We start from the raw sequence: 18,412 nt of genomic DNA on the forward strand, positions 1-18,412 counted from the left end.
GGACTGATGCTGAAGCTGCAACTCCAATGCTTTGACCACCTGATGCAAAGAACTGACTCATTTGAAAAGACCCTGATGCTGGGAAAGATTGAAGGCAGAAGGAGAAGGGGACAACAGAGGATGAGATGGCTGGATGTCATCACCAACTCAGTGGACATGAGTTTGAGTAAACTCCAGGAGCTGGTGATGGACAGGGAAGTCTGTTGTGATGCAGTCCATGGGGTCTCAAAGAGTCAGACACAACTGAGCAACTGAACTGAATTGATGCACTATGAACATTCTTGTACATGTTTTCAATAAACACAGGAATATGTTTTTGAGGATACATACCTAGGAGTGGTATTGTTATGGAATCCAAGCTCGTTCTGCTCACAGCACAACAGACTAATAAACTGAGAGTTGAGTTGTTTTGCCAGGAATAAGGACTTTATTTGGAAAGCCAGCAAACTGAGAAGGTGGTGAACTTGTGTCCCAAAGAACCATCTTGCCTGAGTTAGAATTCAAGTTCCTTTTACACTAAAAAGGGGAGAGAGTAAAGTCAAACACTTTCTGGTTCCCATCAGCTTCTGGGGGGGATATGTTAATTTCTTCCTCTCTGCAGTCATTCACAGGTGGGCCAGGTCTAAATATTTCCTGTTAGCTAAATAAAGGTATTTTAGCTTAATGCTCATTACCTGGGAGGCATGGTTTCTGGAGATGGGCCATTATGTGTAATTTAAGTTTATAGGTAACATCCCTTTAGTGATTGACTTAAAGTACAGAGGCTCTTCCCTATTACAGTATTGCTGGGTTACAGGATTTACATATGTTCTGCTTTATAATAGTCTTCCAAATACTTTTCCAAAATGGATGTACCAATTCACTCTTCCAGTGTTGAGAGTTCTGGATGTTCTGTATTTTTTGTCTTTCCGTTTTACTCACTGTGTTGGATGTATGTCCCATAGTGGCTTTAATTTTTATTTTCTAATGGTTAATGAAGTTGAATATCTTTTCATGTTACTGTCCATTGATTATCCTCTTTCATTGGATGCCTTTTCAGGTTTTTTGCCCTTTTTTAACCTTCATCTTCTTGTTTGATTTGTGGGAATTCTTTATACATGATGAATATAAAAGTCCTTTATCAGATGTGTGTTACAAATACCTTCACCCACTCTGTGGGCTGTCCTTTTACTGACTGATACACTTCAATGAACAGATGATCTAATGCTAAAGTAGTTCAATTTACCTTTTTTTCCTCTTTTCTCAGAACTTCTATTTTGGTTTAAGAAATCGTTGCCTACCCCAGGTTTCTGAAGATAAAAACTCTTTCTTTCACAAATCTACAACCCACCTAAAAAATGACTTTTACGTGTGGTGTGACATGTAGTGAAAGTCCATTTTCCCATGTGTTTACATACCTACCTTGGTACCGTCACTGAAACCATTTTTCTCTGCTGTGCTGCAAGGTAACATTTGAGATACAGCAGGTGATTGTATATGTGAGTCTGATTTGGACTCTGTTTTGCTCCTTTGGTGCATCTGTCCTTAACACAAGCTGACCATAGTTTTATACGTCATATCATGCAGTGTAAGTCCTCCAGCTTCGTTCTTCTTCTTATCATTTGTCTTTGCTATTCTCAGCCTTTACATTTCTACATAAATTACTGTGTATATGTGCTATATAGAATAATTATATATTTAATATGGAATCTATATGTTAATCTGTAGATCAAGTGAGAGAAAATTTGTATCTTCACAATATTAAGTTGCCTAATCAATGAACATATGTTCCTTAACTCTTTCATAAATAGTTTTTAATTTTCAAAGTAAGGGTCTTGAACATTATTCATTAGATTATGCATTTTATGTATTTTGTTATATTGTAAAGAAATGCTCTTAAAATGCCAGCATCAGCTGAGATATAGAAATATAGTTTATTGTTATTTATTAATCTTGTATTCTAGAACCTTTCTAAATTTATTTATAAACTGTAGTAGATTGTAGAATTTTTTTGGACTTTCTAGGTCCATGATCTATAAAAAACAAAGAATGATAGTTGATGTAGGTCTTCCAGGAAATTTTTTAATTGGAGAGTTAATAGCAGATACCCTCGGCTAATTTCCAGTCTCAGAGGGAAAGTACTATTTCACCAGTAAATATGATATTAGCTGTAGCATTTTTATAGATACTATAATACATATGAGAATAAGGTAGTTACCTTCCATTCCCAGTTTGCTAAGTTTTTATCTTTCATAAATGATGTTGAAAGTTATCAAATGCTTTTTCTCTATCCTTTAAAGTGATCGTATGATTTTCCTCTTTTTTTTCTGTACGTTGGTGGGTTATATTGATTGATTTTCAAATGGTTACTCACTCGTACATTCCTGGAGTAAACCTCAAACCTCATTTAATTATGGTATCATTGCTTTTGTGTATCACTAAATTTGATTTGCTAGTGTTTTGATTAGGATTTTGACATCTATGTTCATGAGAAATAGTAATCTTTTGTTTCCCGTAATGTTCACATTAGCTTTTAATATGAAGATTAGTTTAGCCTCAAAAAAAGAGTTGTAAAGTCTGTCCTCTGTTTCTATTCTGTGGAGGAATGTCTACAAGATTGATGTTATAACTTTTTTAAATGATTGGAAAAATTCACTCTGAAACCACATGATCATGTGGCTGTGTTTTGTGTGTGTTTTAAAATTACAGACTCGATTTCTTTTAAGAGATTTTTGAGCTATTTAGAATCTCTGTTTCTTCTTATGTCATTTTGAAATGGTTTTGAAGAATTTGTCTATTTTATCTAAATTCTCAGATGTTTATGTTAGCTCATATTATTTTTTTAATGTCAATAGGATCTGTGATGATGGCCTGTTTTTTTCTTTTTTAGAAAATACTTATTTGTTTATTTGACTGCACCGTTTCTCAGTGTGGTGCCCAGCACCTTCAATCTGCATTGCAGCATGCGAGATCTTTTAGTTGTGGCTTGTGAACTCTTAGCCATGGCACGTGGGATCTAGTTCCCGGACCAGGGCTGAACCCAGCCCCCCTACACTGGGAGCACAAGTCTTGGCCACTGGGCCATCAGCGAAGTCCTAATGGTCCCTTTTTCGTTTCCAGTGTTGTTACTTTGAAATTTCCTTTGGTTTTCATTAACAATGTTGCTAGGGACATGTGAATCCTATTAATCTATTCCAGGAACCTATCTTGGTCTCCACTGGCTTTTCCTTGGTACATTTATTTCCTGTTTCATTAACCTCTGCTCTTTATTTTCATTCCTTCTGTCCTTTTCATTTGGGTTAGATGTGTTCTTTCTTCTGGCTTCATGAAATGGAAGTTTATATCACTATATCTTCTTTGGCAGTATGCTATAATGTTGCAAATGCTATAAAGCCATAAATGTCTTTCTGTGCAGTGTTTTGGGCTTCCCTGATAGCTCAGTTGGTAAAAAATCCACCTGCAATGCAGGAGACCTTGGTTCGATTTCTGGGTCAGGAAGATCGACTGGAGAAGGGATAGGCTACCCACTCCAGTATTCTTGGGCTTCCCTTTTGGCTCAGCTGATAAAGAATCCACCTGCAATGTGGGAGACCTGGGTTTACTCCCTTGGTTGGGAAGATTCCCTGGAGAAAGGAAAGGCAGTATTCTGGCCTGGAGAATTCCATGCACTGTGTAGTCCATGGGGTTGCAAAGAGTTGGACACGACTGAGCGACTTTCACTGATGAGTGATCCTCATTGGGCCATTCTCACCTTGTTTTGTGCTGAAGCTGAGGTGACCACCCCAAAAAAGGAATATCAGGCCAGGATCGCCAGGCCTCCATGGGGGTCGGGGGTATCCAGTTTTGACTGGAGTCCAGTAGTGGGTTAATTGAAACTTTTCCAATGGGGTGAAAATGGCAGTCATGTCATGGGGGTGACAAGTCTGAAAGGGATACCTGTTGGGTGGATGCCACCTCCCCCTGCCAGAGGTTCCAGTCAGCAAAAGCATTGATCACAGACTCTTGGAACTCAAAGGGACACTGGGATTGTAGGGCCCCAAAGTAGCAAATGTACTAGAGTTTGCTGGACCACTTCCAGCTTAGCCTGATGGGCTGGCTCCATGCATGGGAAACTGGTTTGCAAGTTGGAGGTCATAAAAGACCAACTAGAATGCCCAGGTGAGGCATATCGCATCTCCAACTCAGAACCTAAAAGAGGAGCCCTCAGGTGAGGCATATTGCATCTCCAACTGAGAACCCAAGTAGGAGCCCTCTTTTGGCAGTGGATTGTGATGGCTGGAGAGACTGCAGTTTTCCTTGACCACCAGAGAGATTGATCATTGCAAATCCCCAACAGCATCCCAAGAAACTTGACTTCACAAGGATGCTCTTAAATTTTGTTGGGACTTTTCAGCCACCCAGCTGGCTGAGGTATGATATCACAGAGTCCAGGCCCCGAGGCTGAGCTTCTGATGTGCAAGTCAGCAGTCATCGTCTACAAGGTGAAAGCTTGGACCCCTTGAGGAGAGGCCTCCTGCGCAACCCTGACTCACTCACCAGGAGTAAATGGCAGGAGCATTTTCCCCATTCGCCCTTCTCAACCTGCAGCCCTTCTGATCAGAATAATCCCCTTTGGCATTTGTGGGATGGGACATCCATGCATGTGAACTTAATTCCTGTTGTACGTTCAAGTTCAGAAGCAGCAACAAGTCTGCACTGGTTTGGACCCAGGGGCCCTGCATACAGAATTCCACGAGCTTCCTCTGCACTGTGAGCATACCCAAGTCCTGTCAGTTGAGCTCAGAGGCCACTTGCCCTGTGTCTGGGTAGGACGGTAACTTTGGCACCTTTCTCCAACAGAACCATAAAAGTGTGAGCACCTCTCCTCCATAAGGTGCCCCAGCTCACTTGGACAAGTGCATGTGACCTGTGGTCCCCTCTCTGGGGCAGAGAGACCAGGCCTCATCCCTATTACCTTTCATGAAAGCAGCTGATGTTGGGGAAGAAAGGTAGGGAGGGGCCAGCAGGTGCAGAGGGAGAGAGCCAGGTGCAGTTACTTTCATATCTGAGTTCTTTTGCAGTTAAGTCAAATGAATTTCCCATGATCTGGTCCACCAGAAACCCTATATCAATTTTGGGGGCTCCTTGGAATCAGACAGGAGGGGAGTGAGCATCAGCCCCATTCAGCCCTACTCTTACTGCTTCACCTCTAAACAACTGTTAATAGATAAGATAGTCGGGCCCTTACTCACTGGCCCTTTGCCCATCACCTAGGTAAGAGAGTTGCCCACAGAATCCTGGGACATCTTTTTCTACCTCCTGACCTAGCCTCCTGACCCCATGTCCTGTCTCCTTGAGAAAGCCCAGTCTCTGTTGGAATCCTGTTTCCACCTTTAAAAACTGTTCAGAACTGTGAAGATCCTACTCTGCAAGCTGGTTAGTCAGCCCAACATAGGTTCATGAATGCTGGCAGAAGATACGAGATTTCTGGGTCAGAGATGGAAGACAGTACATCAGGCAGCATGAACTCCGTGTTTATGTCAATTTCCCTTGCCCTCCAACCCCCGTAAGTGATGCAGAAGCAGGGATGGGAGATGCTGTGCACATAGTGGATTTGTGTCACTGTTCAGAACCCCAGCCCCCAACATGGTCAAGTCAATTGAAAATATGACTACTAAATATGTTATGGGCTTCCCTGGTGGCTCAGATGGTAAAGAATCTGCCTGCAGTGCGGGAGGCCAGGGTTGGATCCCTGGGTCAGGAGGGTTCCCCTGGAGAAGGGAATGGCTACCCACTCTTGTATTCTTGCCTGGATAACTTCATGGACAGAGGAGCCTAGTGGGTTACAGTTCATGTAGTTGCAAAGAGTCAGACACAGTTGATAAACTAACACACACACACAAATGTGTTATACACCTAAGATTTATCCTAAAATACATGTAAAGCAAAAATTGACAGACTCAAAAGAGAAACATCTAAAATCAAAATTGGAAATTTTACTAGAATTCTCTTGATAAATGATAGAATAAATATTAAAAAAAAAACAGTAGGGATTAGATGAAGATAAATAAAGAACTTAACCCAGTTTACATACATACCACATGGTTCCTACCAATTGCAGAATAAATATATATTCTTTTCAAGTAAGAAATTTTCCAAATTGACCACATGGTAGGCCATAAAGATTGCATCAATAAATTTCAAAGAATTTGAAATCATTCAGACATAATAAATATCTGACCTTACCATACAATGAAGTATCCCTCTTTATCTTATGCCTTAATAATGTTTGCTTCATCCAGTATCAAAGTTTACCAGCTTTACTTTTGCTTGTTTTTTGAATGATATATCTTTTTCAGCCTACTTACTGTCAAATTTCTGTATCATCATATTTATAGTTTCTTTTATAAACATCCTTTAGTTGGTTTTGAAAGCAGGCTGATAGTGTATTTTTGTATAGTGTCTTTTAATTGAAATCGGGCTTCCCTGGTGGCCCAGTGATAAAGAATCCACCTGCCAATGCAGGAGACACAGGTTCGATCCCTGGGTCGGGAAGGTCCCCCGGAGAAGGAAATGGCAACCCAGTCCCGTATTCTTGCCTGGGAAATCCCTTGGAGAGAGGAGCTACAGTCCATAGAGTCTCAGAAAGTCAGACATAACTTAGGGACTAAACAGCAGCAACAACAACAAATTAAATTGGAATACTTAGTCCAATCACTTTTAATATAAATGCTCTTCTGGTTTAAATCTGTTATCTTGGTGTTTGTTTTTTATTGTCATATTTCTTTCTTTTCTCTCGTACTATTTTGAAGTATTTAAGGATATTTACATTCTGTTTTCCCCTCTAATATCTTGTTAGTTATACATTTCTTATCATTCTTTTTGTGGTTACCCTGTAGTTCAGAACATGCATTTTTTAGCTATTAGAATTTATCTTAAGTTAGCACTTCTACCTCTTTCTGCTGTCATGTGTTTTTAGTTCTACATATAATTTAACCCCCAAAAAAAACCCATTACTAGTATTGCTTTGAACAGCCAATATTTACCAATATATGCAGTGCCCCCTTTTATTTTTATGGATACCCTCCTTCCATCAAAGTCATTTTCCTTCTCTCTGGAGATCTGTCTTTAGTATTCCTTATTGTAGATCTGATGGTGATAAATTGTTTCTTTCTGTTTATCTGAGGTATAGAATTCTAAGTTGTTAATAATTGCCTTTCTTCAAAACACCTTGCATAGATTATGAAATTGCATTTAATCTATGCATCAATTTAGAGAGAATTCACATCTTTACTGTGTTGCGAGTCTTCCAATTTGTGAATATAGTATGTATCTCCAATTGTTTGGGCTTCCCTGGTGGCTCAGAGGTTAAAGCGTCTGCCTGCAATGCCGGATACCTGGGTTTGATCCCTGGGTCGGGAAGATCCCCTGGAGAAGGAAATGACAACCCACTCCCGTATTCTTGCCTGGAGAATCCCATGGACGGAGGAGCCTGTTGGGCTACAGTCCACGGGATTACAAAGAGTCAGACACGACTGAGCGACTTCACTTTCACTTTTCTTTCCAATTATTTAGATCTTTCTTGATTTCTTTTATCAGCATTTTCTAGTTTTTAGCATACAACTACTGAAGATACATGCTTCCTCACTTCTTGAATTAATACATTTATAGATTTTGTTTGTTTGTTTTTTGCTTGTTTGTCTTACAAAATTGGGGGAGTTTTCAGTAATTATTTCTTTGGATACTTTTTTCAGCTTTACCCTATTTCTTCTTTCCTATGGGACTCTGATCACATGATCTTTTTTAGTTTATTTTCTATTATTCAGATTCTTTAATTTCTATGTTATACCTGGTGATTCACAGATTCTTTCTTCTCTTCATTCTGCTGTTAAACACATCCATTGAGGTTTTTTCATCAGCTGTTGCATTACTTTAGTTCAAAAACCCTCATTTGGTTTTTCTTTGTATCTTCTTTTTTATTGTTGTTGAGCCTTTTTTTTTGACTGACATTTTTCTATTTTTTTCCATTTGTTTTGAGCCTGTTTATAATTGTTTGTTGAAGCATTTTCATGATGCCTGCTTTAAAATCTTTCAGATAATTCTAACATCTGTATCATCTGTGTTGGTGTTGGTTAGTTGTCTTTCCCCTTTCCATTTGAGGTCTTCCTGATTCTTGGTGCAAATAGCTTTCAATGAAAAATTTTATATTTGGAATATTAAGTTGTAAGACTCTGAATCTTATTTAAATCTTATGTGTTAGCAGACTTTCTCTGACACCATTCCATTAGGTGCAATGCACCACTGATTGATAATCACCAGACAGTGGACATACAGGTTTTTTATTTAATTGGGGTATGATTGCTTTACAGTCTTGTGTTGGTTTCTGCTATACAGCAGTACAAATCAGCCATATATATATATATATATATATATATCTCCCTTCCCTCTGAAGCTTAGCACCCACGCCCTCATCTTACGCCTCTACGTTGTCACCGACCATCAGGCTGGGCTCCCTGTGTTATGTAGTAGCCTCCCGCTAGCTAGCTATTTTACACATGGCAGTGTTCATCAGTTCCATTTTTCTAGAGTTCATATATGTGCATTAATATGCGATATTTGTGTTGCACGTACAGGTTTTCCAAGCTGCCTCTGCTGACACCGAATGTGGGGTGAACTTCTTGGTACTGCTGGATGGTGGTGGGGGACCTTATCACCCTCTGACGGGAGTGAAAGTCCAGGCTCCCCATGTGTTCTCAATTGGGGTGGGGGTGGTGGGGGTGGACTCCTCATTAGCATCCAGCAGGGCTGAAGTCCTGACTCCACACCACCTGGCAGTGGGGGAGGGGTGGAGAGTGACTCATTGCAGCCTGGCGAGGATGAGTCTCTGCTCCCCACGCTGCTGGTTGAGTGGTAGGAGGGCTACAGTTCGTTCTGCAGATACAGCCGGAATAGAGTGGCTTTTTCTAAGCTGTGGTTGTCTGGCTCAACTGACCCTCTCCTGCTATTCTGTCTAGAGAAAGCATGATTTGATTTCCATTATTTCCAGACTGTCACCTTCTCTAGCATCTAATCTGGGGTTTGTGAGCCAAAGAGGAAGCCAGGGCACTTACCACCAGGTTGAGCTCAGGTCTCGAGTTTCTTAACCAGTCTGCCTTCGCTCCACCTTTCAGTCTGCCCATGCTGCTTTATACATACTGTCCAGGGGTTTTAGCTGTACTTAGAAACAGTAGGGGGAGAAGATGTCTACTTTCTTTTCCTGGAAGCAAAAGTCTCCAGTTGTGTTAATGAAATTTAACAAGACTCTACCAAAATACCTACAATGGCTTTTATGTATAAAATTAAATGTAATCAGAGAGAAAAAGACACATATCACATGATATCACTGATATGTGGAATCAAAAAAAAATGATTGTGAGTGAGTGAAATCTCTTAGTCGTGTCTGACTCTGCGACCCCATGGACTGTAGCCTGCCAGGCTCCTCTGTCCATGGGATTTTCCAGGCAAGAACACTGGAGTGGGTTGCCATTTCCTTCTCCAAAAAAAATATACAAAGAACTTATTTACAAAACAGAAATAGGCCTACAGACACAGAAAAAACAAATTTATAGTTACCAAAGGGGAAAGAGGGGGATAAATTAGGAGTTTGGGAATAACAAATACACATTACTATGTGTAAAATAGATAAACAATAAAGACCCACTATATAACACAGGAAAATATATTCAATATCTTGTAATAACCTATAATGGAAAATAATCTGAAAAACAACAGGTATATGTATGTATGTATAACTGAACCAGCTTGCTGTATACTGGGAGCATTGTGCATCAACTATACATCAATTTAAAAAATTAAATTTAAACCATACTCTCAAATATACGTATGCATCAACAAAGAATGACTTTTTAAACAACTTTTGGGAAGAGAAATTGTGTTCAAGGAAATTACACAGAAATTTTATATTTTGTGTAAAATATGTTCCCAGATTCAAGGAGAGAAGGCTTTAATCCTGAGTTTCTTGCTAACTGATGGAAGGAGTTGGCTATTTCTTATCTTAAAAGAAAAAATACCTATATTTTGTCTGAGCATAAGTAGCCATCATGCTGGTGGCTCAATGGTAAAGAATCCACCTGCCTGTGCAGGAGCTGCAATAGACTCAGGTTCGATCCCTGAGTCAGGAAGGTCATCTGAAGGAGGAAATGGCAACCCACTCCAGTATTCTCCCCTGGAAAATCCCATGGACAGAGAAGCCAACAGGCTACAGTCCATGGGGCTGCAAAATTGAACACGACTGAGCACCTGAGCACACACAGTCATAGCCCTGCGCTTTACCACTGAAGTTCTCTAGAACCCTCTAGAAAATCACCCACTGATATTAAAGCTTACTTAGCAAACATCCGTGTTTGTCCTGGGATTCTAAACATGAGCTTCTGTTCCAGGTCGCCTGAACTGGTGGTCCACCGTGTGCACGAGCTGTAAACGGCTTCTTCCTTTGGCCACGACAGGGGACGGGAACTGCCTTTTACATGCTGCCTCACTGGGTAAGCCCTGCAGTGTAGACAGAGGGTGGCAGTGCCCAGGCCTTCTCTGTTCATCATTAGAGAACAATCTTACACTAAGTAGAGCCACGTGCATCACTGTCAACTGAAAAGGTCCCCAAGGGATGGAGCCAACAACCCCCACCCTTCTTGTCAAGCAGCTGGCAGGCTTGGTGGAGGCATAGAGCACACAAGAGAAAAGATCTGTCCTGATAGAGGAGGCCTGAGCAGACCTGCATGGATGGGCAGTAGACATCGGGGTCTAGAGCAATCAAAGAGGACTTCCTGGAGGAGCTGAGATTTTCCTGAGGCTTGAAGAACTTGAAAGAATATAAATAGGACCTTCCAGGCAGGGAGAACACACGGATAAAGTGGAAAGTCAGGAATTAACAGCGTGTTTGGGATCAGGGCTGAGCCCTGTTGAGCTTGGGCAGAAAGTCTGGGGGGCAGTGCGTGAGGCTGGGTAGATCTGGAGCCACCACACTGACTGAGGCTGATGGACTTAGCCTGACAAAAAGAGAGACAAGGGTGAGTAACACAGGGATCAGCACCCGTCAGAATATGCTGCAGAAAGGTCAGCAAACTCTTCCAACAGAGATGTGAGCTTCCTGGTTGCAAAAAAAACGACACCAGCAAATGCACGGGTGTGGGTGGCAATGTTTGGGTGGCAGAAGGTCACAGCACACTTTCTGGAAGGTCATGTAGCCCCTCTGGACTACATGCGGGACTGGATTTGTGCCAAGGACCCCAGCATCAGAGCTGGTGGTGCCCTATTCCTCCTGCAGTCTGAGGACCCTCTCCAGGGATGGCCCCTCCAACAAGAATATGGTCCTTGTTGGTCAAACTCACCTCCCCAGGTAAACATGACCTTAACTCAATGCTGTGACCCAGAGCAAGGATGCCCCAGACCTCACTTCAGACCTGTAGTAAGAGGTCTGTTCTGTAAGAAGTGGGCTGAGCTGAGCCCAAAAAGTTTTCAGAGAAATGCAGGGCGTCTGGGACGGGCCTCGAGATACCCAGAGGAGGATGGAGCCCAAGTGCAAAGGAAACATTCCATGTTCCTTGGGCTTGACAAAGGGTGATAGGGAAAACAAGAGCACCCACCCACCTGCCCCATTTCTGTCTCAGTATTAACTCATTCCTGTCTGTTGACTCCCATTCAGCATAGTAAAATAACAGTCAGCAATTCCACTGCCCAGCGATGTCTGCTTTTAATATTCTGGTATATTGTCTTCCACACTTTCGTTTATACTTCCAGTGAAATTAGGATCTCACGGTGTTCACAGTTTGGAATCCAATATTTTCCCCTTAAAATTGTAAATTGAATTTTTCACGCTATTCTTCAAAAACATGTTTCTAAGTTGTGTCTTATCCCATCATAAAATATTCAGTATCCCTCTCTTATAGAACTTATTTCACCGTATTCTGTATCAAACCTAGAGAAAAATTACAAAAGAAGACATCTCTCCTCTCTGCAAAGTCTCAGGCACTGGAATGCCTTTGTCCTTCTAACACTCAGTGTACACAGGCACTGCCCCCGTCATGACCACAGGTGGACAAGGCCACAAGCCGGATGGTCACACGCTGCCGTGGTCCTGACTGATGGCAGGTATTTCTCACAGTTCTGCCTGGGAGGAGAAAGCCTCCTGCAGGTGGCCCTTGCTCTAGCTGTGAGAGAGGCTGGGCCGAGACTGAACCTGGGACTCAAGGCCAGTTGATTCTTTTCTCCCAGTACTTTGTTTCCCCTTGGTACTCAAATTGCTAAACTATGTACAAGCAAGTCTGCTCAAAGTGGCCATTCTGCACTCAGCAGCAGTGCTTACTGGCCCTGCTGACCAGCCCTGGCGTTGGCCTAGGGTGTGGGGCACACATAGAAATGACAGTAATCTGGGGTCAGGCTTATGGGCAAACGTGTGGGATAAGGAGATTCTGCACAAGAGACCCAGACAAGGAGCCATGACAAGTAGACAGGACCCAGGACTTGCCCTGCTTGGGAGGAGGCTGCAGGCAGGTTGGAGGGATGAGAAAGCTCAGCTGGGCCTGTTCATAAAAGGAGCATTGATGGCCATCTTCCTCCGTCTGTAGAAAAAGACTGCAGAAAAAAGACGACCGGAAAGCCCACAGCAGCCCCCTGTTATCACATCTTTGCGCAAAAAGATGCACGGCCAGACTGAGCCTTTGACCATCAGTCAGTGTGGGTCACTGCTCTCTGAAAGCTCTCCAGAGTGTCCCAGCTCACTTCAAAGCCCACCTTTCCACTCTCCACCTCGCCCCTTCCATCCCAACTGCAGGCACCTTCCCCTCCCTAGTACGCCACGTGGGCCCCCACGGGGTTGGCCCTGGCCTTTTCCTCCACCTGGGATGGTAACTCAACCCTGTCCCTAACCACTCATGTCTTTGCCCCAATGTCTCCACTCACACTGTGACCAAACCACCCAGCACTCTGTCCTGTTAGCCTGCTTCATCTCCCCTTACATTGCCACTGCCTGCAACATAGTGTGTTACATGGTAATTCGATGGCTGCCTCCCCTCCCTTCCCCTCAGTGTGGACTCCATGAGATTTTAGGAATTTAGTCTGTCCTAGTTGCTGCTGTGGGTATTCCCATCACTGAGAATGGTGCCTCACCCTTACCATGAAATAAGTATGGAATTAGCTGGAATTAATAGTATTCAGTTAAACAGATGAACAAATGAGTGAATAAATTTCCCTAGTCTCTCCCTGTAGCCAGAGCTGCATCTCTCATGGCACTTCTTCCACTGATTGGGTTTCTTGACCACTTCTGAGCTTCCCCGAGGATGTACTCAGAGATGCTGGGTTGTTCTTATGACCCCTGGCCCAGGTGGGGCACTTCCCTCAGAAGCAGGTGCTCTCCCGGGGCCCAGATGTGTGCAGAGATGCCTCGGGGCTACAGATATTAGATGCAGCACACCCTCGATGAAACTGGGGTCTGACTGCCATCCTGGCTTGGGGCCCTGCGTGAGGACACATCATCCACTGTCCCCACAGGCACTCTCCCACTCCAACACAAGGTCAGACCACAAATATTACATCCCTCAGAACAAACCTTGAGAGGCTGAGGGCAGCCTGCAAAGGGCCCCCGAGACTCAGCGAAATGGCTGTTGCTTTAAGAAGGGGCTGTGCTCCTTCATTCCGTGCCTGCATCTGCAGGAAACATCAGGAGGGAGGGCAGAGGGGAGCTGCTTGCTAATCGTGAGAACTGAGTATCTCGCTACTGCATTGTCTGCTCACACAGCTGTGGGGCCCAGGACTGGTAGGTGGTGGTGGTCTCAACTCCTCCTGTTTTGCCCCTTCCTCACATATTTTCTTATGGCTCAGATGATAAAGAACCTACCTGCAGTGCAGGGGATCTGAGTTCGATCCTGGGGTCAGGAAGATCCCCTGGAGAAGGGAATGGCTATGCACTCCAGTTTTCTTACCTGGAGAATCCATGGACAGAGGAGCCTGGGGGGTTACAGTCCATGGCGTCGCAAAGAGTCTGACATGACTGAGCAGCTACCACGTTCACTTTGCTTTCACATCTTTCCTCTCTTCTCTGCTCCTCATGGGCCTCCTGGCTGCAGGAATGTGGGGGTTTCACGACCGGGACCTGGTTTTGCGGAAAGCTCTCTACACCATGATGAGGACAGGGGCCGAGAGGGAGGCCCTGAAGCGAAGGTGGAGGTGGCAGCAGACACAGCAGAACAAGGAGGTGGGTACCTGTCAGCATGGCAGAGCCGGGATCATGCCAGGGCACAGCCAAGGCCAAGATGGGGTCCTTTTCGGGGCCCCAATATCAAGTCTGTCTTATGAGATGAGGCAGCAATGGCTCCATCCCCTACTCAAACGCACTAAAGAGGAACCCGTTCCAGCAGTCAGCCTCTGCCCACAGTGACCAGACATCCACTCACCTCACCTCTCCTGGTGTAATTATGAAAACCACCTACCCTCACTCACAAGGCTGTCCTAGCCTGAATGGTGAGTTAGAGTCACCTGTGAGGTCACTGCTGGTGCAGCCTCTGATTGGCCCTGGCATGGCCGCAGAGTGTGTGCTCAGTCCAAAGAGAATGTTTATCCCAGAACCTTAGTGAGCACTGGCCCTTTGCTGGCATGGAAGCCCTTAAAGATGGGTCTGCCCAGGTCCCTGCACACAGGTCAGTGGTCAGCACCCAGCCCAGTATGTGTGCAGGTTGCATTTGGTCGCTCTAGCCCCTGAGAATGACCACTGTTGCTGAGTTGCACTTCTGACAGCATAGAGGTTGGAGATTGGGGGTTCTGAACAAATTCTGTCCAGAGCAAATGCTGTTAGTCCTTGGCCAGTAACAGGTACTCACCGCAGGCTGACCAAGCCAGGAAGTCGGGCTCTCAGCCAGACTGATGTGGGTGCAGGGGTGAAGAGGTGGACGCCACCTCCTAACCCCACCCCGCTTTGTGCCAGTCAGGGCTGGTGTACACGGAGGAGGAGTGGGAGCGGGAATGGACGGAGCTGCTGAAGCTGGCCTCCAGCGAGCCACGCACACACTTCAGCAAGAATGGCGGCTCGGGCGGGGGGTAAGTGCTGCCCCAGCCCTCCCCCTGACGGCATGGGGAGTGATGGGGGTGATGTGGGACCCCCAAGCTGGGGACGACACAAGGAGGACTCCTGCCTTCAGATCTTAGATTCTACCAAGGATGCAGGGCAGGTGGGGGGGGATGACAGGACCCTGCCGGATGTTTGGAAGAAAGTGTACGCAGTCACCGTGTGCATCTCATGAGCTCAAGCATGGCCCCAGCACTGCAGAGAGGGACTCACTGTCCAGCCAGCCTGGGGAGGGCCCAAGCTGCCCACGCACTCACCAGGCTCTGAAGCTTCAGGCTGCTGCTGGAATCCTAACCCCTGGGCCACCAGGCAACGGTGGTGGTCTTTTTAAGTAACCTCCATGAAACTTGGGCCAGCAGGGTTCCAGAGCAGGTAAGCCTCATGCTGGAGCTTGGCCCCTGGTGAGTGACATGTCCAGCACCACTCCTGCCCAGACCCTGGCCCTCCGGCCCCAGGACAGATGGGAACAGACCCTGCACTGCTGCTCCCAGCATGGACACTGGCCCGGCAGTTTTTCCCAGAAAGAACCAGGTTAAACATCTGAAGAGGTCGGAAGGGAGCAAGGGTCAGATTCAAGGATGCACTTGACCAACCTCCTGCCTTGTTCCCGCAAGACTCACAGTAGCCAATTCCAAGGCTCACTGGCAGAGCCCCAGCAGGAGACCCTGGAGGCAGGGAGGCGTGTCCATGACTCGCTCAGAGAGAAGGGTGGAGACCAGGTTGGGGTCCAGTCAGGGCGAATCACCAGGCAGAGAGCCATCATGGATAGGCTGTTTAGAACTGGTGACCGCAGGGAGGACGCTCTTCGAGACTCCAGGAAGGCAAGACCAGCGTGAGCTCTCCGCCGAGCTCAGATGCGTGAGAAAGCCTGAATGGCAACTGTACCAGTAGTTGCAGATGCGGTGAGAACTGTGAGAGCCGAGGCCAGGCAGAGGCGGGGGCTTCCACGCAGGCGCACTCAGAGCTACAGGACCCATTCTTTCCCATGCTCCTACTCGCAAATCACAAGATGCCCGTTTCTTGTGGCTAAAGCAAGAGAAATCAGACATTCTGTGCTACTTACTGCACCTCCAGAGACTTGTGAAGTGCTACCTCCAAAAGGGCTGCTGCTGGAGTTTGCAGTCCCCTCCAGCAAAGGTGAACTCAGCTTGCCCATCACCAGAGCTGCTAGTGGGGCCATGGGTAAGAGGGCTGGTCCCCAGAAGGAAAAGGAAGACATGGAAGAGAGAGGAAAATAACTCCACCCCAAGTCATGCGGGTCTGAATGGAAACGAGTGTCCAAGTGAAGTTGCCCATCACCACCTGACAGGTGCAGCCCCAACCCCCGCTACGGACACTCTGGGGGAAGAGGGTGTGTGTGCAATGGGAGGAATCCATTACTTGAAAAACAACTGGTAAAAGCTATAAAAGCAGTTAGTGACGACCTCTGGGTGCTTCATCTGGTTCAATGGCAACTGAGAACTAAGAAAGGGGTCTTCCTGGTGGATCCCAACCAGATGCCCAGACTCAGATGTCATGCGTTAAGAGTCCAAGACTGGGGTGCATGATCTTGGGCATGTCTCCCAAGCTCCTGGAGCATCTTTGTTGTTCAGGTGTAAAATGCATTTGGTAGTAAGGCCCCTGCTGGGCTGGATCGGTTTTCTGTGGTGGTGTACACCACACCAAAACTGGGTGGCTTAACACAGAGACACTGGATTTGTCCCTGTTCTGCAGTCAGCGTTCTGCTCTGGAATTTTCTGGAGCCTCTCCTGGGGCTGCAGCGTCTGGCAGTCAGTCTGAGTGGTACAGGACCATCCAGGATGGCCTGATTCACAACTCTGGCTCTTGCCGAGCCTCCGTCTAGATTTCATCTTTGAGAAGGCTCAGGACCCTTACAGTACGGATGAGGGCGACAAGACGGGGCAGCCTGCATAGTGGAGGTTCAGCTCAAGCCTCTACTTGCATCACATTTACTAATGTCCCATGGAAACACTGACCAAAGCAAGTCCCATGGCTGAGCCAGCCTCTGGGCAGATAGACTCCATCCTTAATAAAAGGAGGGGCAAAGTCCCATTCAGTTCAGTCGCTCAGTCATGTCCGACTCTTTGTGACCCCATGAACTGCAGCACGCCAGGCTGCCCTGTCCATCACCAACTCCCAGAGTCCACCCAGACCCATGTCCATTGTGTTGGTGATGCCATCCAACCATCTCATCCTCTGCCATCCCCTTCTCCTTCTGCCATCGATCTTTCCAGCAGCAGGGTCTTTTCAGGTGAGTCAGCTCTTCACATCAGGTGGCCAAAGTATTGGAGTTTCAGTTTCAACATCAGTCCCTCCAAAGAACATCCAGGACTGATCTCCTTTAGGATGGACTGGTTGGATCTCCTTGCAGTCTAAGGGACTCTCAAGAGTCTTCTCCAACATCACAGTTCAGAAGTATCAATTCTTTGGCGCTCAGCCTTCTTCACAGTCCAACTCTCACATTGCAAAGGGACAAATACACAGTAAGAAGGCTCTGTCGCCATCAAAGCAGTTGGCCACATTCTCTGATTCTTTTGGCACTGGGCAGTGAAATCATGGGTTTGAAAGTGAAAAGAAGCTGTTATGGCTATAAACATGTTTATTAAGACATTGTCACATTCAGCCTATGAGTTGGCATGCCTGCTGCCTGTATGGTATGTTGTAAAGGCCTATTCCAAATACCTGAAATGTATGGTTTCCCTGACTTTCCATGGTTCATCTCCCTGTCCATAGTTTAGTGGTTATGACACTCACGCTGGCTCATCTGAGTGTCTGATATTTCACCTTTAGAAATTCATTCCTGTGAGTCTTGAAAACGTTGGAGCCCTAGGGGCTTTCAGGAGTTTCTGACTGTAGAATAAATCCCTTCCATGAGTTTATATGTCCCATGAGTTTATTATATACTCTGCACCTTGACCTCCAGAGCCTAGACCTGTAGGAAGGGAACATAAAAATAGCTTATGGTGCTGGGCAATGAGGATTGAAGAAAGAAAGCCATGAACCTCTGCTGGGCACCTACCTGCCTTACATACTACCTAAGTGCCACTGCCTTACACACTTTATCTGCACTTTATAAATTAGGCATCACCCTCCTTTATATGTTGGAAAACTAATGTTCTGAGAGATTAATTGACTTACCTCTGGTTTGTAACTGGTGGAGCTAGGATGCAGACCAAGACCTGTCTGAGTCCAGCACCCTGCAGTTTATCAGAGAATACACTATGACAAGTTTTATAGCTTCTTAAGAAAGAGTACACTGCAGATAGAATATTTTGAGTCCTTGCATATCTGAATTTCTCTTTATTCTGTCTCACCCTTGATGGATAGTTTGGGTATAAA

The 18,412-nt window shown here is 45.3% G+C and overlaps 1 protein-coding gene across 1 annotated transcript in view; it reads left to right on the forward strand.

Moving 5' to 3' along the window:
- The window catches only part of OTUD7A (OTU deubiquitinase 7A), a 382,459-nt gene that overhangs the window by 314,449 nt on the left and 49,598 nt on the right, over positions 1-18,412 (forward strand). The window contains exons 7-9 of the mRNA XM_069560072.1: positions 10,398-10,499; positions 14,079-14,206; positions 14,933-15,045. Of these exons, the coding sequence (XP_069416173.1) occupies positions 10,398-10,499; positions 14,079-14,206; positions 14,933-15,045 (343 nt within the window). The remainder of the gene's footprint in view (positions 1-10,397; positions 10,500-14,078; positions 14,207-14,932; positions 15,046-18,412) is intronic.

Source organism: Ovis canadensis, chromosome 18 (genome assembly GCF_042477335.2).
Source record: "Ovis canadensis isolate MfBH-ARS-UI-01 breed Bighorn chromosome 18, ARS-UI_OviCan_v2, whole genome shotgun sequence".
In the NCBI taxonomy this organism is placed as follows: Eukaryota; Metazoa; Chordata; class Mammalia; order Artiodactyla; family Bovidae; genus Ovis; species Ovis canadensis.